The sequence below is a fragment of the Paroedura picta genome, chromosome 11, assembly GCF_049243985.1.
Source record: "Paroedura picta isolate Pp20150507F chromosome 11, Ppicta_v3.0, whole genome shotgun sequence".
Taxonomy (NCBI): Eukaryota; Metazoa; Chordata; class Lepidosauria; order Squamata; family Gekkonidae; genus Paroedura; species Paroedura picta.
The window spans coordinates 61034507-61057058 of NC_135379.1; the positions used below are offsets into that span (position 1 = coordinate 61034507).

The 22552-nt window shown below is 49.2% G+C and overlaps 2 protein-coding genes across 5 annotated transcripts in view; both read left to right on the top strand.

The window, feature by feature from the left end:
* Positions 1 to 22552, top strand: part of RPIA (ribose 5-phosphate isomerase A) — a 29898-nt gene that overhangs the window by 4502 nt on the left and 2844 nt on the right. For 2 of the 4 annotated variants that reach the window (XM_077303864.1, XM_077303866.1), the window contains 5 exons: positions 691 to 746; positions 3726 to 3785; positions 5701 to 5765; positions 10221 to 10289; positions 20969 to 21110. In XM_077303864.1, coding sequence (XP_077159979.1) covers positions 691 to 746; positions 3726 to 3785; positions 5701 to 5765; positions 10221 to 10289; positions 20969 to 21110 — 392 coding nt within the window. The remainder of the gene's footprint in view (positions 1 to 690; positions 747 to 3725; positions 3786 to 5700; positions 5766 to 10220; positions 10290 to 20968; positions 21111 to 22552) is intronic. The other 2 variants (XM_077303865.1, XM_077303867.1) reach the window with 1 other exon arrangement.
* LOC143820765 (uncharacterized) lies at positions 13224 to 18277 on the top strand. The gene is made up of 2 exons (XM_077303989.1): positions 13224 to 15073; positions 18186 to 18277. Exon 1 carries the CDS (start codon positions 13272 to 13274, stop codon positions 15030 to 15032), a length of 1761 nt encoding a protein of 586 aa, XP_077160104.1. The 5' UTR covers positions 13224 to 13271; the 3' UTR covers positions 15033 to 15073; positions 18186 to 18277.

Sequence of the window (22552 nt, forward strand, 5' to 3'; positions counted from 1 at the left end):
CAGTCTGGTCCCAGTGTATCTGATGGATCTTCTCTCTGCTTAAATCTTCCAAAGAGCCTTATGCTCCAGCACCTCCAACTTTCTGGTGATCCCTGGCTCCAGGGAAGCTTGCTTGACCTCAAGCAGGGCCAGAGCTTTCTCAATCCTGGCCCCCACTTGGTAGAATGAGCTCCCAGAGGAGATCAGGGCCCTGATGGAACTTGAACAGTTATGCATGGCTTGAAGGGAGCTCCTCTGCCAGGCATTTGATTGAGGTTGACCTGAACTACCACTTCCCATGGGCCTCCCCCTGCAGTTCTGCCCAACCCACTGGGCTATCAATATGCATTAATTTAATATTCTCCATATTATTCTACTGTTCTACTATGTTGGTTGCCATTATCACCGTATTATTGTTAAACTGAGTTATCTGTATCCTTTCTGTTTCATGTGAACCGCCCTGAGCCTTCACGGTGGGCGGTATATAAATATAAATAAATAATAAGTAACATAACATGTTTTGAGTCAATGAACAGGAAATGTTAATATCATCACTGGTTGTTTCTGTACTTAGTCCTTTTATTCTATGCAGGTAGGATGAAGCCTAATAACTTGGATACTTACAAGAGAAGGAGCAGAGATATTTGTAGACTTGTCTTGCATGATTATTATTATGATTGTATATCAAACCCAGGATTTTTCTTCTTGCAGCAGCAAGAGTGAAGCAAGAGAATCTCAACATTACTTGCATACCTACATCTTTTCAGGTTTGTTCTTAACTGTCTCTTTTTGAAATGCAGATTAACTCTTTGCATTCCGTCAGCATTTGAGAATGATTTCACACAAGTTTGTTTGTTTGTTTGTTTGTTTGTTTGTTTATTTATTTATTTATTTATTTATTTATTTATTTATTTATTTATTTATTATATTTCTATACCGCCCTCCCCGGAGGCTCAGGGCGGTTTACATTAAACATATACATAATACGTGGAACAGTCTTCATTAATACTCATACATAATAATAATAATAACAACAGTGGTTGTAACAGAAAACAGTATAGTGAACAGTATAACAATAATAATAATATAACAGTATAACAATGCAACCGTGCAAATGGCACAACAGGTCCAGAGCACTTTGGTGGAGTTCTGGGAGAAAGGGAGGGGGAGAGCGGGGGCCTTTCATTCATTGTTGGTTGTGCCTGATCTCAACCAAATGCCTGGTGGAAGAGCTCCTTTTTGCAGGCCCTGCGGAACTGTTTAAGCTCCGTCAGGGCCCTGATCTCTTCCGGGAGCTCATTCCACCAGGTGGGGGGCAGAACAGAGAATGCTCTGGCCCTGGTTGAGACCAGACGGACTTCTTTTGGGCCAGGGACCATTAGCTGGTTGGTAGCGGAGGAGCATAGGCTCTTTTCGGGGCATAAGCAGGGAGGTGGTCCCTCAGGTACACTGGGCCATGACTGCGTGTGGCCTTGAAGGTAATTACCAGAAACTTTAACCTGATCCGGAATTAAACTGGCAACCACTGCAGTTGGTGGAGAATGGGCCGGATGTGGGATCTCCACGGTGTTGCTGTGAGGATCCTGGCCGCTGCATTTTGGACCAGCTGTAGTTTCAGGGTCAAGGCTAAGGGCAGGCCTGCATAGAGCGAGTTACAGAAGTCCAGTCTAGAGGTGACCGTCGCATGGATCACTGTGGCTAGGTGTTCCGGAGTCAGGTAGGGCGCTAGTAGTTTGGCTTGGCGGAGGTGGTAGAATGCCAGCTGCGCTACCTTTGTGATCTGGGCTTCCATTGTAAGGGAAGCAGATTTAAAGTAATGCTGTGGGAGCAGAATACATATAGCAAACAAATATGTTCCTGAAACATTCTGTTCACAAGAAATTGTGGTGTAGTTGGTTACTGTCTCAGAATGGGAGCTTGGTGTGTGACGCTGGCTCAGTCAGACACACTCAGCCTACCTGAGTGGGTTGTTAAGATAAAATAAAGCAGAGGAGAAGGATGTAAGCTGCTTTCCGGTACTAATGAAGCAAATAAATAAGGAATTCAAAGCAGAGGTCTAACAAAGTGCAGATCAATTAGTCCGCGCACGCGTGTTTGCGCTGGGGCTGCCGCGTGTGCACGGGCCCCCGGGCCGCCCTCTCCCCCCACTCCGGAGCAGTGGTCCGCGGCAGCCAAAAGGTTGCGGACTGCTGCTTTAGCTTTCTACAAGCAAAATAACAAATATTCCCAAAATTAGAAAGAGCTGAAAATTGTTGCACTCTATGCCTACTGCATCATATGTGTCCTAATTTTTGCCGTCTGGGTGGAGGGAGGGAATTACAAAATGTGTTTTGTTACTTAGGCCGAAATGGTGTCTTAGCAACATATTTGTATACCAAGTTCAAATTCTGCTCCTCTCCAGATGAGTGTTGTCACTTTTTGTTGTGTAAGAATCTAAATAACTGACTTGGCATAACAGGTTAGTTGCACTGATGGCATTTCTGTGAGATTCAGGCCTTTTCCCCATGGAAGGAACTGGATGCTATCCTTATCTGTACTGTATCAGGGACTGCCTATGGCCCTTTATGCATGGCGGCAGCTACTGCGTGCTGCCGCTGTGTATGTACGGGGGCGGGGCATGCTGGGCTGCCCCGGCATAACATGCATGCGTTTTGAGCCGGGGCCAGGAGGCCTGGGACGCTGCTGGCCAAGGTAAGCGGCAGCAGTTGGGAGGGGCTGGGGGGGAGTGGGGGTGGCCAGGCCCCCTCCACACACTCTGGCGGGGCAAGGGGTCACCTATGCCAGCTTCGTGGCTCCACGGAGCCTGCAGGGGCGTGCGATGTCCCTACAGGGACACAGAAAGGCTCGCCGCTGTCGATTATGCACAGCACTGGCCTGCCACCGCCTGGCGTTACCAGGAAGCTGCGGAAGTTCCCGCATTTGTTTAGGCTAGGACACGGCTGTGCTTGCGGTAGCAGCGAGCATTATCGGGGATTTTCCCAGAAGCCCTGCAGCTGCCAACGGAGGCGTTCTGGCCCGTGGATAATGGGTGTATTTGAGTATGTCCTCTGAAGGGCTAGATGCTCTGCCAGTGCCAACAGATTAGTGATCCCAGGCTCCAAAGAGCTGTGTCTGGCTTTGACCAGGGCCAAGGCAATCTCAGCCCTGTTCTCAGCCTGATGGAATGAGCTCCCAAGTGAGATCAGGGCCCTGTCAGAACTTCAACAATTCTTCAGGGCCTGTGAAATGGAGCTCTTCCACCAGGCCTTTGGTTGAGGCCGGCATTGATATAACTAGGTAATAATGGGCCTCCTCCTCCGTGTATTCCCCCTTTGTTTCTCTCTGTCCAATAGATAGATAGATTGATTTGTCAATCGGTTGATGGCCATTTAAAAGGCAGAGGTACTAATCCTTGTGTATGGATTGTTCAGTTTCTAATAATTATAATGTTTTATGATATTGTACTATGTTATATTTTTACCTATTGTACGCCTCCCTGAACTTCAAGTGAAGGGCGTGATCTAAATTACATTATTATTAATAATAACAACAACAACAACAATACTGGTAAGGAATAGAAATAGTCTTTTTTTCATTGAGGGAGGATGTTCTTTGTTATCTTGGTGATGTAGGGTGCTCCTTTTGGAAGTTAAGTAGCATATTCTCACATGTTGCCTAAGAAAAACAGATAGATCTCTGATGGTTGCTGAATAAATTTGTTTTTTCAGAAGTCGAGAAAGAATTCTCTTTTTTAATTTTCCCTGCAGGCACGCCAATTGATTCTGCAGAATGGCTTAACCTTAAGTGACCTGGATCGACACCCTGAGGTAACAGACTAGCTTTCTTTCTTGGCTGCTAGGCATACCCCCTCCCAATATAGTTGCAGAGCGTTTGCAGGATAGGCCAGTTCTACCAACACAAAAAGAAACCAACAAGCAGAGGACCTGCAAAGATTGCTGAAGGTGTCTAATTTTCTGTTCACTGCTGTGTCCTCTTTCTCTCCCCTGTGTGGCTCTATCCCTTTCGTATCTTTATTATCTGTTTCTCACCTACCAGCTGTTAATTCTCCATATTGGAAGAATTAATCTAGTATTACTCAGTCTGTATTATTTATTTATTTTATTTATTTAGGATTTTTATATCCCGCCACTTCCGGAACTGGCTTGTGGCAGGTTACAGATAGTTCAAAAATTAAAAATCCCAATAAAACCCAGTTAAAATATCAAACAGGACATAAAAAATACAAAATATGAAGAATGGTGGTATAATCCACAACCCATCCCCCCCCATAACAGCATCCCAATCGAATAGGGGAAATGATAAGGAGAGAGCAGTAGCCCTTGCCATAGATGACCCTGGTATACTGCTGCTTAGCACCAGGGGCGGGGGGGGGGGGGCTGTACTGTTGAAATTGACATTTTCAGCCCTCACCCCAGCCTAGTGGAATGAATGGCCATCTTAGATCAGGGCCCTGACGGAGCTGCCCCGGTTCCACGGGGCACTCTTCTGCCAGAGCTATAGCTGCTACCAGGGCCATTTAACTTCATGTGGGTCTCCCACCTCCCCTTTGCAGGTTCCCCTGCCCCTTTCCTCTTGGCTGGACATTTGCTCCTGGTCAAAAGCCAATCTGTAGGCCAGATGGAAGATGGTTGGGGTGGGGTAAGTGGGGTTGGAAGGAATTTAGGTGGGAAGTTTTAATTGTAAGATGTTTTAAACTTTAACTAAGAATGCCTTAACTATTTTGTAAACCACCCTGAGCCCACTTGGGAAAGCGGCTTTCTATAAATCTTCTCATAATTAAGTGATGGCCACAAGCCTCAATGGCTCCTGGCTATGGTGATAAAAGGGAACCTCCATATTCAGGGGCATTTGAATCCCAGTGCTTTAAGGCAACACCAGGGGAAAGTCTTGGCCTTTATGCCTGTTTGTGGGCCTCTAGAGCCAGCCTTCTCAATCAGGGATCGTGATGACCTCAGAAGGTTTTCATTGTTTGAGTGAGAGTCAATTAATGTTTAATGTCTTATTTAAATTGGATGTTATGACCATATATGGTCATGTCAGTCCCCCTCTCAAAATGGCCAGTGATGGGCCTGAAGGGGGCGGGAAAGTGAGGGGCTCTGACCGTACAAATCCTTGGTGGCAGAGGCTCATCACATGTGGTAGTGACTGGAGTCCAGAGGGGTGAGTACTCATTTTAACTTAACTGCGGGGGGGGGGGGACACACCACGTAGTGATATAGGCCTGCCCCAACCCCGTTTCTGGCATGGGGTGGGGGTGGGGGCGTGCCCCAGCCCTCTATCTGCAGGCTCCCTTTTGCGAAGAAGAGCAAACTGGTAGCCAGGTGTGGTTCTATTAACAAATTATCTGAAAATATTTCTGTACTGTTACTTAAGAGTGCTGTGGGTGTGGCTTGGTGATGTCACATCTGGTGGGAGTGTCTGGGTGATGGCACTTTTGGTGACATGTGACTTCCCGGGTTTTGGCAGGAAGATGTGGGCTGCTTACATCACTACAAGAGGTTCTTGTCACTACATCACTTCAAGAGTTTCTTGAAGCCAAAAGAATGTCCCAGGGGTTTCTCAGTGGTAAAAAGGTTGAGAAAGGCTGCACTAGAGTATAACTGGTGGGCCAATGTGCTTAAACTGAGTGCTGGACTAGACAGGACCACTCTTCTTACCTTCTGATCATCTCTGATTCCTTGTCAGAAGTAGAAAATGTTAACACCTATGTTTTGTGTGTAGCTGGATGTTGCTATTGATGGGGCTGACGAAGTTGACGGGGACCTCAACCTTATCAAAGGAGGAGGGTAAGAATAGAATCTTATTCCCTGCAGGGAGAACAAGAGAATAACGTTATTGATGTCCACTGTCTTAGCTATTAGCTGGATCTTTTACATCAGTGGTCCCCAACCTTTTTATCACCGAGGACCAATCAACGCTTGACAATTTTACTGAGGCCGGGGGGGGGTAGTCTTTTGCTGAGGGACTTCACTGCCACTGCCTGAGTCCCTGCTTCACTTGTTTTCCTGCCGGCGCCTCTGACTTCCTGCTGCCCACTGGGGGGCACTGCCAGCAGTAGCTGCGCAGTGTTGCGCCGAGGAGGAGCCCCAGCCATGGCTGCCACTGGAGAGCACCAAAGGTGACCCAGCAGCAGAGTGGCAGGGCAGCCCCTGAGGCAGTAGCTGGGGAGGAGGACAAGGAAGAGCTGCGGCCCGGTATCGACTGATCCACGGACCGGCACTGGTCCCCGGACCGGGGGTTGGGAACCACTGTTTTACATGATGATGGAGAAAACTTTAATTCCTAGAGCTTGGTGTTAAGGACACACTTGATTCTTTCTGAAGCTCTTTTGATTCTGATGTATCTCTGAAATGGGAGTTTTTTTTTAAAAAGGATCTGCTAGATTCATGGTCATTTATCCTTTCATCTTACCGAAGCAGGTGCTCCAACCGGTTATTCTCTCCCAAACATCAGATGCAGTGCGATGAGCAGCACTGGGATGGAAAGTGCTACAGGGTAATCCTTTCTTGGAGCCTTTCCTCCACTGATGGGCTATAAAACATGGGACTCTGCTCAACAGGTGGATTCTGTTGAGCAGGTAGAGACACTCCAGGTCATCAGTCACAGGACATTTTGCTTTCCTGCCAGGGATGGTAGGATTTGAGTCTTGGAAATACCTCTGTTTTTCTTATGCCCTGCCAACTGGAAAATGGTTTCAGTTGTTCCTACTTGTTGACCTCTGATAGATGTTTTTTGTTCTTTGCACCACTACCTATTGGAACAAGAAGGAGCCAGTGCCTGTTTAAGGAGCCACACATCCGAGGCTCATTTACTAGAGCCATAAATATAGTGAATAGAATGGATTTTTCACAGAAGTATTTGCTGGCATGTGTAAACTATACAGCACTATTGTTTTTTAATTGAAATCCAAAGCATTTAAAGAATTCCCTCAATAAATCAAATTGCTTTTAAAATAACAGTTAATTCTGTTCATTAAAGATTGCTAATGTTTCTGCTTCAGAAAAGAAACTGAGAGCCAGTTTGGTGTAGTTGTTAGGAGTGTGGACTTCAAATCTGGCGAGCTGGGTTTGATCCCCCCCTCCTCCACATACAGCCAGCTGGGTGACCTCGGGCTCGCCACGGCACTGATAAAGCTGTTCTGACCGAGCAGTGATATCAGGGCTCTCTCAGCCTCACCCACCTCACAGGGTGTCTGTTGTGGGGAGAGGAAAGGGTAGGCGACTATAAGCCACTTTGAGACTCCTTCGTGTAGAGAAAAAGACAAGAACCAACTCTTCTTCTTCTTCAAGTAATTGTAAGGATCTATGAAAAATCTCACTCCTAGAGATACTGGTTACAATACTATGCTAAGTTGGGTGGTCAAAGAGATTTAGGCACCTTCAGTGTAAGAGTGCCGCCAACATTTCTGGTCTTAACACTGTATTCCCCATCTATTGTCTGATATTTCCCTCTCTTGTTATGATGTTGGGGAAAGGGAGAAACAAAGGGAAAGTCTTTGTCAGTGATAATTCTAATATTAATCATATTATAATACAAAATAAACATTCTTCCTGTATCAGTGTCAAATATTTTCTTCTATCTAACTTGTGAAAGGAAGGGACAACTCATAGCCAAGATAATTGAGCAGTCAGGTAGGCTGACCCACCCCCTGGCCAGTTACCCCTTCAACTTCTTCCACCTGGAAGAACAGCCGGACTGGCTGACCTCCAGAAGGTAAACTGACCAGGCGAGGTGGATGGGAGGAGGGGAAGGAGAGGCTGGCATGCAAGGCAGCCCCAGAGACAGGGTGGTCTCTAAGGCTGCATGCCTGCCCAAGATCCTGTGGGTGGGAATGGGGGCTGGAGGCCAGGAATTGGTCACCCACCATCAGGTTGGGTGCCCCCAAATGCTCACCCCTTGTCCCAACCAGCCATCTGGATTGGGGGGCAGAAAGGTCTTGCCAGCGTCCGCCATGGCCCCAGCAGGCTTTGGCAGTGTTGGCCCGCATCTGAGGGGGGTTGCCCAGGAAGGCCTTGAAAACACCACATGCTCCCACCCACACCTGGAAACACCACATGCTCCCACCACAGCAATTTTTCTCCCTCGTAAGGCTGCCCATTAATCAACTCCCACCCATTCAGGAAACCCTTCCAAGACCCATCAAGAAACCCCAGGTTTTCACAACCCCCCAGTTGAGAAAGCTTGGTTTGTTGAATACGTATGCCAATATATTTGATTTGGAAAGATTTGATTATAAGTAAATGATGGACAGCCGCCCTGACTCTCCCCCAGAAGCATTAGCCAGCTGCCTGGAAGCAGTGACAAGATGGCTCAAGCAGAGTCGTCTGAAGCTCAATCCTTCAAAGACGGAGGTCCTGTGGCTGGGTAGGAAGGGGCCATGTGAGGAAGCCCGCCTGCCCACCGTGGATGGCGTAGAGCTTACTACAGCTCACTCTGCCAGGAACCTGGGTGTGATTCTGGACACTTCCCTCACAATGGAAGCCCAGGTCACAAAGGTAGCACGGCTGGCATTTTACCATCTCCGCCAAGCCAAACTACTAGCGACCTACCTGACCCCAGAACACGTAGCCACAGTGATCCATGCGACGATCACCTCTAGACTGGACTTCTGTAACTCGCTCTACGCAGGCCTGCCCTTAGCCCTGACCCGGAAACTATAGCTGGTCCAAAATGCGGCGGCCAGGATCCTCACAGCAACACTGTGGAGATCCCACATCCGGCCCATTCTCCACCAACTGCAGGGGTTGCCAGTTTAATTCTGGATCAGGTTAAAGTTTCTGGTAATTACCTTCAAGGCCATACGCAGTCAGGGCCCAGTGTACCTGAGGGACCGCCTCCCTGCTTATGCCCCGAAAAGAGCCCTATGCTCCTCCGCTACCAACCAGCTAATGGTCCCTGGCCCAAAAGAAGTCCACCTGGCCTCGACCAGGGCCAGAACATTCTCTGTCCTGGCCCCCACCTGGTGGAACGAGCTCCCAGAGGAGATCAGGGCCCTGACGGAGCTTAAACAATTCCGCAGGGCCTGCAAAAGGGAGCTCCTCCACCAGGCATTTGGTTGAGACCAGGCACAATCAACAGCGAACAAAGGGCCCCTGCTCCCCTCCCTCTCAGAACTCCACCAGAGTGCTCTGGACCTGTTTGTACCATTCACTGTAGCATTGTTTACACTGTTTATTGTTACAACTACCTGTTATTAGTATTGTATGGTTAAAGGTAAAGGTATCCCCTGTGCAAGCACCGAGTCATGTCTGACCCTTGGGGTGACGCCCTCTAGCGTTTTCATGGCAGATTCAATACGGGGTGGTTTGCCAGTGTCTTCCCCAGTCATTACCGGGTACTCATTTTACCGACCTCGGAAGGATGGAAGGCTGAGTCAACCTTGAGCCGGCTGCTGGGATCGAACTCCCAGTCTCATGGGCAGACAGCTTCAGACAGCATTTCTGCTGCCTTGCTACTCTGCGCCACAAGAGGCTCATTGTATGGTTATTCATGTATTATTGATTTTTTAATGTATTGTTCATAAGTTCCACGTAAACCGTCCTGAGCCTCCGGGGAGGGCACTATAGAAATCAAATAAATAAATAAATATGTGGGTTGATAGTAACGAAATAATTTTGAGTTAATTGATTTGTTGGATGGGTATGTTAATCAGTTCTAATTTGATTTAGGGTAGTTTAATTGGGCAGCAGGTCATTCGTCTGGTGGGTGGCTTGTGGTCAGGCCAGTTGTTGTGCATTGGTGCAGGCGGCCACCCCTCCGGTTGCTCGTGGGGTGCAGAAGTACTTCCCCCCCCCCTTTCTTTTTCCTCAGCTATTCATTTCAAAAGGCCCTTTCAGTTTACACTTCTCTCCCATCTCTTCTTTTCCTTTCAAGGTTGCGCTTTCCTCGGCTAGGATAAATAACAGATGTAGGAGCCTTCACACCTCCCCCCCCCCCCTTTATCAAAGGCTTTCCCGGTCCTGCATTCCTGTGTGAATGCCCGGTTCTCTCCCAAGCAGTTTATTGCCCTTTTCCCACGGTGGTCCAGGTATAAAGGGTGACCACCCTGTTTCCCATGTGTCTCTGTCAAAGACTGTGTCTGTGAACATATGCAAAGTGTGGACTCTGAACGCTGGCTTCTCCAATAAAATACTTTTGCTACAAGCTTCGACCTGAAGCCCGATAGTGATGTTTGGATGTGAGTTTACTGGGTCCCTGCCCCTGGTTCCTGACGCCAGGCTTGTTTTGTATTCTCCTTCTAGGGGCTGCCTGACTCAGGAGAAGATTGTTGCTGGCTACGCAAAACACCTAGTTATTATTGCTGACTACAGGTAAAAGATTGTGCTTTCTTAAGAAGGGGGAGGTGTATATCAGAATCAGAAGATCTTTGTTGGCATACAAAAAAGATGATAGGAAATATAAGTTATAATGTATTAATTGTTCCACAATTATGAGATCTCATAGCCAGCTGTACTAACTTGGCAACCCAATCAATAACTTGATGTCCCAGTAGGAAAATAATTCATTATTAAATGAATAATGAAAATAGTTCATTATTAAGTCCATGTTGTTTTGGGGAAAAGTGGGTTTATGAGCTGCCCATCCATAATGGTGTAGAGTGGACTGTAGAAAACAATGTAGGATGGTTTCAATGCAGCCAGAATTACAGGGACATATTCTTTCAGAGAAAGGCCTTTTTGAAAATCTCCTTTGAAGAACAGCAAAGGGGAGAGAATTAAATCTTGCTAAAATAAATGCTCATGGCAGTTGGGGATCAATTAAGTGATAAGACTATGAAGCAAAGGGACTGTAGCTTGGCAAAAGTCCCAAACTCATAAGAGAACATCCTCTGCCTATTTCGCTGAGATTTTGTAATTCCATGCCCAATGATCTACGCCGACTTAACTATCTATCCTTAACACTGTTTCGCTCCCTTATATATTTGGGAGCTTCCTGGGAGGAGACTGTCCGGGCCCTATCTGTCCAGGTCCACCCTGATTGGCCCTTCCCCTCCAGGTCCCATTCTCCATCCTTGCCTGCTAGAAGCCTTGTGGCTGCAGTCTCCATTGTCACCCACGAGGAGAGAGGCAGCATCAGGGCTTTGTGGCCTGCAGGTATGTTCCTGCTGGGAGGGAGCGGGGGGGGGGGGTGTTTTCAGCCTCCCTGCAGGCCGCAAAGCCCTGTTGCCGCCAGCAGGGGGGGCTTTCCACTCAAAGCGGGCCAAAGGGAGCCCTCCTGCCTGCCACCCTTTTCAAAGCCTATTTTAAAAATGGACTTTGATACTAGTTATATTTAAATACCGCCCTCCCCTGAGGCTCAGGGCAGTTTACATGGAACGTATGAACAATACATGAAACAATCCATAACATATGAATAACCGTAAAAATAATACTGTTACTGATAGTGGTAACAATATAAACAATGTAAATAATGCCACCATGCAAACAGATCCAGAGCACTCTCGGGGAGGGAGGGGAGGGAGGGGAGCAGGGGCCCTTCAGTTGTTGTTGGTTATGCCTGTTCTCAACCAAATGCCTGGTGGAAGAGCTCCTTTTTGCAGACCCTGCGGAACTGTTTAAGCTCCATCAGGGCACTGATCTCCTCTGGGAGCTCAACCCACCAGGTGGGTGCCAGAATAGAGAATGCTCTGGCCCTGGTTGAGGCCAGCGGGCTTCTATAGAGACAGAGACCATTAGCTGGTTGTTGGTGGTGGAGCACAGAGCTCTTTTAGGGGCATAGGCAGGGAGGCGGTCCCTCATGTGCACTGAGCCTTGACCGTATATGGCCTTGAAGGTAATTACCAGAATCTTTAGTCTGATCCAGAATTCAACTGGCAACCACTGCAGTTGGTGGAGAATGGGCTGGATGTCGGACCTCCTGGCCACTGCATTTTGGACAGCTGCAGTTTCCGTATCAAGTCTAAAGGCAGTCTTGCACTGAGAGAGTTACAAAAGTCCAGTCTAGAGCTGACCGTCTCCTGGATCACTGTGGCTAGGCGGTAAAAAGGCCAGGCGTGCTACTTTTGCGACCTGGGCTTCCATTGTGGTGGAAGCATCCAGAATCCTGCCCAGATTCCTGGCGGAGTAAGCCGTAGAGAGCTGCATACCATCCAGGGTAAGCAGACATGCTTCCTCACATGGGACCTTTCTACCCAGCCACAGGACCTCCATCTTTCAAGGATTGAGCTTCAGATGACTCTGCTTGAGCCATCTCGTTGCTGCTTCCAGGCAGCTGGCTAATGCTTCTGGGGAAGAGTCAGGGCAGCCATCAGGAGGAAAAGCTGGGTGTCATCTGCATATTGACGACAACCCAGCCCAAAGTTCCGTACCAATTATGTGAGAGGGCTCATGAAGATGTCAAATAGGATAGGAGAAAGGACCACTCCTTGTGGAACTCCGCAAATAAGTTGTCGGCAGTCTGATGTTTTCTCTCCTATTGCAACCCTCTGTCCACGATCCCGGAGGAAGGAGATCAGCCATTGAAGGGCTGTCCCTCATATTCTGGCATCAATGAGGCGGTGAGCTAGAAGCTCATGATCGACTGTGTCGAACGCTGCTGAGAGGTCTAGTCAAATCAGCAGTGCCAACCCACCTTGGTCCAACTGGTGACAGAGGTCATCTGTCAGGGCAACTAGCACTATCTCTACCCCATGACCAAGCTGAAAACCTGACTGAGATGGGTCTAGGACCGAAGCTTCTTCCAGGTATGCCGTTAGTTAGTTTGCGACAGCCCTTTCTACCATCTTCCCCAGAAACGCTAAGTGCGAGAGGGATCGAGATATGTTTTTTTCAGCAGTGGACGTACCACAGCCTCTTTCAATGTCAGCTGTTTTTAAGAGCCAGGATGGGCAAGGGTCTAGTGGGCATGTAGTTGGTGTCAGGATTGTAGAATCTCTGTCATAAATTAGCCTGAGTTCCTCCATGTCAGTTATATTGTTTAATTGGACCTGGCGCCTGCTAGCCCCGGCCTTGTAGTTTGTAAGCAATAAAATAGAATAGTGATGTTATTTTAACCTTATCTTGTTATGGGCTCACAGGGTTGTTGTCACTTCTCTCAAGGATGGGAGTTTGGAATCCTGTTGTTGTTTCACATATGTCTTTCCTCACTAACCCCCCTCCTTGGGAACTGTCAAGTTTTGGGCGGGAGAAATGTATTGATAAGCTGAGGCAAATCTGGCTTCGAGTCAGATTTGACTTTCAGTCCAATGCGTATAGTGCTAATCAATAAAACTATTTTCTTTTGAATTAGTTTTGTTGTGAGTTTCCTGTGCGTCTGACATCAAGTCAAATCTCACAACTCCTTTCACCTGCAAAATGCAGGGCGAGGGACATACTTTTTCTGAGCAGGGAGAGGGCCTGGATTGGGACCTCTCCCAGGGCGACGGCGCGGGTGCCGGCCCGCACAGCTCGGGCATGATGCGGGCGATCTCAGGGACAACCCCGGGGCCCGAGGAATTTTTGGAACGACACGTCACCCAGCGCAGGCGATTGTCTAGATACGACCGCCCTACTGGGGATGAGAGGTGGCCGGAGCACCTGGGACTGCCTAGCTACGCGCTGGAGCCTGTGGGTGAGACACAGGACTTGCAGTACAAGCTGGACAGGGTGACTAACTGGCTGCAGGATCTTTCGGGTCGGCTGGATCCGGAGGAGAAGCGCCGAACGCAACGCCTGCTGAAGGAAGTGCTTGGTGGTAGTGCGCACGATACCAGCCTGCGAAGAGCGAGTGGTGGGCCTGCACTGCGGGGACACGGCGTGGCGGACACGCAAGCAGCAGCGGATGCTGAGGCGTTGGCCAGGGCCAGGGCGCAGCTGGAAATCGAGGCGGAGGCAGAGGCTCGAGCGAGAGCGCAGAGGGAACGAGAAGGCGAGGACGAGGAGCGAGAGGACGAAGGCGGCGCGGGCGGCGATGGAGCCGGAGGGGACGGCGCGGACGGAGGCGAGGATGCAGCAGCGGCGGCGGCCGCGGCGGCGGCGGCGGACGTTGCGGGAGCCGAGGCGGCGGCGGCAGCAGCGGCACGCGAAGCGGCGCGAGCGGCAGCGCGAGCAGCAGAGGCGGCACGGGCAGCGGAACGAGCCAGAGTGGCGGCGGGGAGAGGACGAGGCATCGGCCGTGGTGCAAGACCCCTAGTACCGGCCCCGGCACCGGCGGATTGGGGCCCAGGGCGCCTACCTGCCCACCTCCGTGGTGTGGAGATGCGGAGCACCTATAAATTCAAGGCTAAGTTTTCCGGGGACCCCTCCGATTTTCCTACGTTTCTGGTGCACCTCCAGGCCTACATGATGGAAATGGGGTTCACTTTCCAGGACGACGCTGAGAAAGTGCGTTTCGTGGGTCAAGCCCTAGAAGGTAAAGCGGCCAAATGGTTCGTGGACTTGTACCGTTATCACCCCCAAGCCATCCGTGACTACAACCATTTTATGAGAGCCCTGCGCCAGATGTACGTGGAACCGTTCGAACGAGAGACTGCGGAGAAAAAACTCAGGGCTCACCGGCAAGGGAAGTTGTCAGTGGTCGAGTACGCCCGGGAGTTTAAAGAGCTGGCTTCCTCGGTGCCGGACTGGACGGAACCCCAACGCGTGCTGTCGTTTGTGGGGGGCCTCAATCCTACCCTGGCTGACAAATGCCTCCTCCTGGAAGACCCGCTTACAGTTGAAGGGTGGGTCCAATTGGCGGGGGAGATGGAAAATCGATTGGAGCGAGCTTCGATGGTGCAGGTCCTGGCAGGCAAAACCGTGGCGAAAACTTCCACCCCGGCGAAAGTCAAGCCCCGAGCCAAGTTGGAGCCGTCTGAGCGCACCCGGCGCATGGAAAAGGGGCTGTGCTTGGGTTGCGGCCAAGCGGGGCACTTTCTCGCACACTGCCCGACAAAAGCAGCAGCGACTCCGAAGGCCGTGAGCAGCGCCCCACCGAAAGCCCAGCCCGCCAAGAAAACCACTCCAAAGAAAAGTGCCAAGTCTCTCCTGGTGCCAGTGGCTGCCGTGCCAGCAGTGGACGACTCGGAGGAGGGAAGCGGGCTGGAGGACGAGGATCAAGCCGAGGAGCAGTCGGGAAACGAGGACGGTCTGCTGTAAAGGCGCCCCGCCAGCAGGCCGCCAACAGGGGCAAACGCGTGGTGAGTGATTCCCCCTTGCTACTCCTACCTGCCAAGCTCTCCAACCCCAAGTCGGGGAAAACAGTGGGAGTCCGGTGTATCGTGGACTCGGGGTGCACCCAATCCCTAGTGAGCCCGGCACTGGCCGAGACTTTGGGGGTGGGAAAGTTGCCGCTGAGGGAACCCTTGCCAATCACCCAATTAGATGGGAAATGTGCTCCCGGAGGGGAGGCCACGGCGAAAACGCGCCCAATGGACTTGGACATAAAAAAACATTGGGAGCAAATCCAGCCTTTGGTAGCCCCTCATTCTGCCTTCCCTTGTGTGTTGGGGTTGGATTGGCTGAAGGAACATGACCCCCTAGTGAAGTGGAAAGAAGGGACTGTGGACTTTACCTCTCCCGCCTGCGAGCAGCACGCTCGACCGCGGGATCCCCCACGCACGGGGATTGTGGCCGCTTTGGGATCGGGGGGGCAGCGCTCCCTCCTGAGTATCGGGACTTTGCTGATGTGTTCGCGGAGGTGGAGTGCAACCAACTTCCTCCCCACCGTAAAACTGACTGTGCCATTGAATTGAAGAAAGGGGAACCACTCCCCAAAGCCAAACTTTATTCCATGAGCCCCCGGGAAATGGCGGAGCTTAGGGAATTTTTGGATAAGAACCTGGCGAGGGGTTTTATTAGACCGGCCACATCTTCATTGGCGGCCCCGGTCCTTTTTGTGAAAAAGAAGGACGGTTCGCTACGTTTGTGTACTGACTACCGTGGGTTGAACGCGGTCTCCACCTGCAATGCCTACCCGCTCCCCCTGATAAAAGACTTGTTGGGCCACTTGGGGAAGGCCCGAATTTTTACGAAATTGGATTTGAGGGAAGCCTATTACCGAGTTCGGATCAAGAAGGGGCACGAATATCTAATGGCTTTTAATACCCCCCTGGGGCAGTTTAAGTACACTGTAATGCCGTTCGGCCTCGCCGGCGCTCCGGGCGTGTTCATGAATATGATTAATGAAATTATGCATGATTTATTGTACCAGGGGGTGTTGGTTTACATTGATGATATTCTTGTGTATTCAGAGAATGTTGAGAGTCATGCTGATCTGGTACGCGAAGTGCTCAACCGCTTGCGGAAGCACCAATTGTTTGCTAAACTGTCTAAATGTGAGTTCCACCGCGATGCGGTGGAGTTTTTGGGATTCCGTGTCTCCCAGGCTGGGATTGAGATGGACCCGGGCAAGGTGCGCGACTTGCTGGCTTGGGAACCTCCCCGCACCAGGAGGCAACTGCAAAGTTTCTTAGGATTCGCTAATTTTTACAGGACTTTCATTCCCAATTTTGCCAAAGTGGCATTGCCCCTCACTGACTTGTTGAAAACCAAACAAGGGGGAAAAACGGCGAGCCGCCCGGGGACGCCCCTTTTGTGGACTCCCCCCTGTCAAGACGCATTTGACAAACTTAAGTTGTTGTTTACGTCCGAACCAGTACTGGCCCATGCTGACCCTTCTAAACAATTTACTGTACAAGTAGACTCCTCGGACGTAGCAATGGGGGCCGTGATCCTCCAAGAGGGGGAGGACGGGAAATTACACCCGCTGGCCTATCTGTCAAAGAAATTCTCGGGGGCAGAGCGAAATTGGGCAATTTGGGAAAAGGAGGCGGCTGCGGTAAAATTGGCCCTTTCCACCTGGAGGCATTGGCTAGAGGGGTCCGCGATCCCATTTGTAGTCTGGACGGATCATAAAAACCTTCAGGCACTCAAGCAGCCCCGATCGCTTTCCGCCAAGCAAATGCGATGGGCGGAGTTTTTCGCCCGTTTCAACTTCTCCCTAAAGCATCTGCCGGGTAAAATGAACTTTTTGGCAGATGCATTATCACGCCTGCCCCAGTACAACAGCAAACGAGACCCATTGGTGGACACCGTTTTCACCCCCGCCCAACTAGGGATGGCCGCCGTGACGCGCAGCCACGTTAAGACTGCTACGCCCATCCCAGGGGGCTGGGTCCAGAAGGAGATGTCACAAGATCCGGAGTTTGGCTCCCTCCGCCCTGATCTGACTGAGAAGGGGGGGCTCTTTTTTAAGGGCGAGAGACTCTTTGTTCCTGTGGCGGCCAGGGGAAAAGTTTTGAAACTTTGCCACGACGCAAAAACTGCTGGACACTTTGGTTTCGTGAAAACTCTGCACCTAGTCAGGAGACAGTATTGGTGGCCGTCCCTGCGCAAAGATGTGGAGAAATATGTGCAGGGATGCCCTATTTGTATTGCCTCAAAACCGGTTGGGGGCAAGAAAAAGGGGCTATTGCAACCACAGCCCACCCCCTCTCGTCCATGGACAGATGTCACTATGGACTTTATTACGGACCTCCCCCCCAGCCACGGGAACACCGTCATATGGGTGGTAGTGGATGCTTTTTCTAAACAGGCTCACTTCATTCCCTGCACGGGAGTGCCTTCAGCACCAAAATTGGCTTCTCTTTTCATTGAACACGTGGTACGTCTGCACGGGATCCCGACACGTGTCCTGACGGATCGGGGCCCCCAGTTCGTTTCCAAGTTTTGGAGGGAACTCCTGAGACTATTGGGGGTGGAGCAAGCCCTCACTTCGGGCTATCACCCTGAATCAAATGGTCAGACCGAAAGGGTAAACCAAATCCTGGAACAGTACTTGCGTTGTTTCATCAATCACCAGCAGGACAATTGGGTCTCTTTATTACCGCTGGCTGAATTTGCCTACAACAATGGGGTTCATGCCTCAACGGGGGTATCACCCTTCAAAGTAGTGTATGGGACGGATTTGGCAACAGCCCCCACCTGGGAACTCAGCTCCACTGAGACTCCTGACATAAATAAATGGGCATCGACCATCAGTTCAGGTTGGCCAGAAATTGTTGCTAGCCTCAAGGAGGCAAAGCAAGCCTATAAAGCTCAAGCAGATAAGAAAAGAGTACCTGCACCTGATTGGAAAGTGGGAGACCTGGCCTATTTGTCTACTAAGAACCTGAGGTGCCAGCAGAAATCAAAGAAACTTGGCCCTAAATACGTGGGGCCATTTAAGGTGGTAAAACTGATTAATACTGTGACTGTTGAGCTAGCTTTACCAAAGACTTATAGGAATGTGCATCCGGTTTTTCATTCCAGCCTGCTGCGAAGAGCTCCGGTCCCAGACGAGTGGCACCCTCCTCCAGACCAGCCTGTGCCAATTTACATCGACAAAGACACCCACTATGAAGTCAACCAAATTTTAGACTCTCGTTTGCACAAGGGTCGCCTTCAATATCTGGTCGATTGGAAAGATTTCCCCTCGGGGGACAAAGAGTGGGTGGAGGCAGGGAATGTGAAGGCACCCCGCCTTCTCCGGGCTTTCCATCGAGCATTTCCTGATTGTCCTCGCCCGGTAGATGCCGGCTAGGTGGGGGAGTGAAGTTAGTTTTAATGCGGAGGGATGTCAGGATTGTAGAATCTCTGTCATAAATTAGCCTGAGTTCCTCCATGTCAGTTATATTGTTTAATTGGACCTGGCGCCTGCTAGCCCCGGCCTTGTAGTTTGTAAGCAATAAAATAGAATAGTGATGTTATTTTAACCTTATCTTGTTATGGGCTCACAGGGTTGTTGTCACTTCTCTCAAGGATGGGAGTTTGGAATCCTGTTGTTGTTTCACATATGTCTTTCCTCACTAACCCCCCTCCTTGGGAACTGTCAAGTTTTGGGCGGGAGAAATGTATTGATAAGCTGAGGCAAATCTGGCTTCGAGTCAGATTTGACTTTCAGTCCAATGCGTATAGTGCTAATCAATAAAACTATTTTCTTTTGAATTAGTTTTGTTGTGAGTTTCCTGTGCGTCTGACAGTTGGTCTCGCTGTTACTAGCATCCTGTCCACTTCGGTCAGCGTGAGTTGTCTGAAGTTACTCAGAGTATTCTCCAATGACGGCCAAGGGGCCTCTAGTTCACTTTCTGTATCTAAGGTTGGGGGGAGGTCGCAGCAGAGTGTCGGGATTTTATCTGCAAAATGACTTGCAAATGCCTCACAGCTGATATCCAATTGGCTACTGTTTTGGTGCCCTCCAACCAGGGCAGTGAGAGATTGAACTACCTGAAACAATTGAGCCGGGCGTGAGTCTGCAGATGCGATGGTAGCCAAGTAAAAATTGTGATTTACTGACTTCACCGCCATCTCACAGGCCTTCATCTGCGTTTTATAAGATGTTCTTGAGGCTTCGTCATGAGTTTTCCTCCAAACTCGCTCTAGCTGTCTTAGTTACTGTTTCTTACTGTGTAGCTCCTCGGTGTACCAGGGGGCCCGCTTGAGATGGGGGCGGAGAGGGCGTCGGGGAGCTATCTCATCAATGGCAGTTTTCAGCCTGTCATGGCAGTCGCTGACCAGGCCATTGAGAGAAGTGCCGGAAGGCATTGGTTCCCACAGAGCGTTCAGGAATCCAGTTGGATCCATAAGTCTCCGTGGGCAAGCTAAAATTTGCTCGACATCCAACTGAGGAGAGAATGGTAGCCATAGCTGAGCCTTCAGGGCATAGTGGTCTGATCATGTCACGGCAGTTGCCGTGACCAGATCCACATTCAGACCCACACCGAAAATAAGATCCAGAGTGTGACCTGCTTGATGGGTGGGGCCAACAACAAACTGTGAGAGCCCTACGGGATTTGTCAGCTTTCTGCAGGGCCTGTAAAACGGAGCTCTTCCACCAGGTCTATGGTTGAGGCTGGGGTCAGTGAATCAGGGACATCGCTCCCCCCCCCCCAGGAATCGGAGTGTACGGTACTCCCCCATCCTTTCCTCTTCACCTCTTTGATAATGGGGGAGGGATGGGATTTTTAGCCATCATGTTAGTAGTTGATGTTTTAATGGGAATTTTAATGGGGTTCGTTGTTGTGACCTGCCTCAAGCCTGTCGGGAGAGGCGGGAAATAAATCTATAATAATAACAATAACAATAGTGTCGCCATGGTTGACACCAAGTCCTGTCCAGTTCTAGATGGCAGCTCAGCATGGATGTTAAAGTTTCTGTCCAGGTTTCTGTCACACATACCAGAATATGCATAGGATTCCATATGCACTTCTGGGTCACATCAGTGGTCCCTGTAATCAAGCAACCTGTTTCACACCCATGGCCAGTGACCCCAGAGGGCCAGCAATGAGGGCATAAAGGACAAGGCTTTCCCCTGAGGCTACCTCCTAGCACTGGGATTCCAAGGCTTACTGCCTCTGAGTATGGAGGTTTCCTGAAGTTGCCATGGTTAGTAACTCTTGATGGAACTATCTTCCATTAGTCAGTCCAGCTTCCTTTTAATGCTGTTTGTGCTGTCAGCCAACAATACATTCACTGGCCCAGTGTGCTACAGTGGTGAAAAAGGCAAAATCTATGTTAGGGATTATTAGGAAAGGAATTGAGAATAGAATAAAATGGCCAGTGTTGAAGTGCCCCTGTCGAGTTCTTTAGAGCTTGATGGTTCAGACTGTCCTCTTTTCCAGATTGTCCTTCTAGCTTCCTAGGAGAACCACATCCTTGATAAGTTCGGTGTTCTGAGTTGTGAAAGTGAGATCGCAGATGGACAAAAACGAAATGTTGCTTCTGCATCCTCTGCTGCAGCTCAAGGTGTTTTGTTTGCCAGAATGAACAAATGCCCTCCTAACTGGACAGGCCTGTCTTTTAATGTCTGTAACAAGGGCAGCCAGCCAGCCAGCTGGATCAGAGCTCTAGAGCCAGCTACTATCTAGTTTCTTTCTCTTCAGAGTGTCTCTTGCAGTTCCATTATGTAACTTTATCAGGACCATGAAGAAGGTTATATTTTGAACTTACTCTTCTTGTCTTGATGTCTTCCTTTTTGTGCTGCCTCTTAGATTCCAAGATAAAGGTTTGCCATTTGGCATAGTATTAATGCAACTTCTGTTTTAACCTTCCTTTAGAAAGAAGTCAAAAAGCCTTGGAGAGCAGTGGAAGAAAGGGATTCCCATTGAAGTCATCCCTATGGCCTATAACCCAGTTACCAGAGCCCTGACCAAGAGGTTTGGAGGTGTGGCAGAACTGAGGATGGCTATCAGTAAAGCTGTAAGTATAAACAAGGGTGACTGGGAATATTTGTGCTCAGTGAAACACACATTTCTGTGTTCTGTAGATGAGTACCGTATATACTCACATATAAACTGACCCACATATAAGCCGAGGCACCTAATTTTACTACAAAATCTGGGCAAACGTATTGACTCTCATATAAGCTGAGGGTGGGAAATGCAGCAGTACTGGTAAATTTACATTGAGGCATCAGTAGGTTAAGTGTTTTTGAATACTTATTTCATAGAAAAAACAGTAAACTAGCTCTGTAGGTGCAAAAGACGGCCAGCAAACCAGAGCAGAACAACAGTACCCAAAGTTGGCAAAGTATTACAACAAGCACAACAGCTACCAAACTGGGAGAATGGACTACTCTAACTACAGCCACAGTGCACTCCCCCCCCCCCAGAACAAAACACTGAAATAAAGAACTAGAAAACACTGAAATAAAGAACTGTAAAAATCAACTTTTAGAAGAAACACAACCCCAAGAAGAAAAGGCAAACAATGCAGCCCCTCAGAAAAAAAGAAGAAATAAGCATTAGGAGAAACAGTAAATCCCAACACACCACCAAAACCCACCCCACCCACAGAAGCCAAAAGAATAGTTTGGAAGAAGTGAAGGCAAAAGGAAAAATAAGATCAGAGTCCCTCAGTCAAACCGTTGCCGCCCTATAAGCAGCCACACCAATCAAGCTTCAGCTTGCAGGAGGTTTGCAGAAGCAATGTAACAGTTGGCTGACTGGGAGCAGGTTGTTAGTTCAGTTACAGTATGTACCTGTGTATAAGCCGAGGTATATTTAGTGTGAATGCTGTGCTGAAAAACTCGGGCTATACATGAGTATATACGGTAATTGATTAGTTGAAAGTAGCATAATGTAGCAACAGTAACTGGATAAAATATTAAATTTGTAGTTCTTAGATTTCCAGGCAGTGTCAAATAAGGGAACTTTGTGCATGCCAAACTTGGTTAGTAGTAGACAGTTCAGATTTAAATGTTTCATACAGTCCAAGCTGTGCCCACTCTGTGGCGCAAGAGGTAGGGTGCTACTTGTCATGCCTGACGTAGGTGGAGAAATGATTGGCAAGTGACATTCCTGATCTGGGCCTTCATTGACAAGGAGGAGTTCAGAAGCAGGCCCAGGCTCTTGGTGGAATGTTTTATGTCTTTTAATGGGGATTTTAAGACACTGTAACCCACCACAAGTCGTAAGGAAGTGGCGGGAAACAAATCAAATAATAATAATATTTTTTTTAAGTCACAGGTGTCTGTTGGACCCCATCAATGAGCCGGGATTGTCACTGTTTGCCTCTCAGCATGCTAGCCCAGACGGGGGATCTCTGTCTTGGCTGCATTGAGCTTCAGCCAACTCCGCTTGAGCCGGTCCACCACACCCTCCAGAAACCTAGCCAGATTGTTTATTTTATTCTTTGATTTA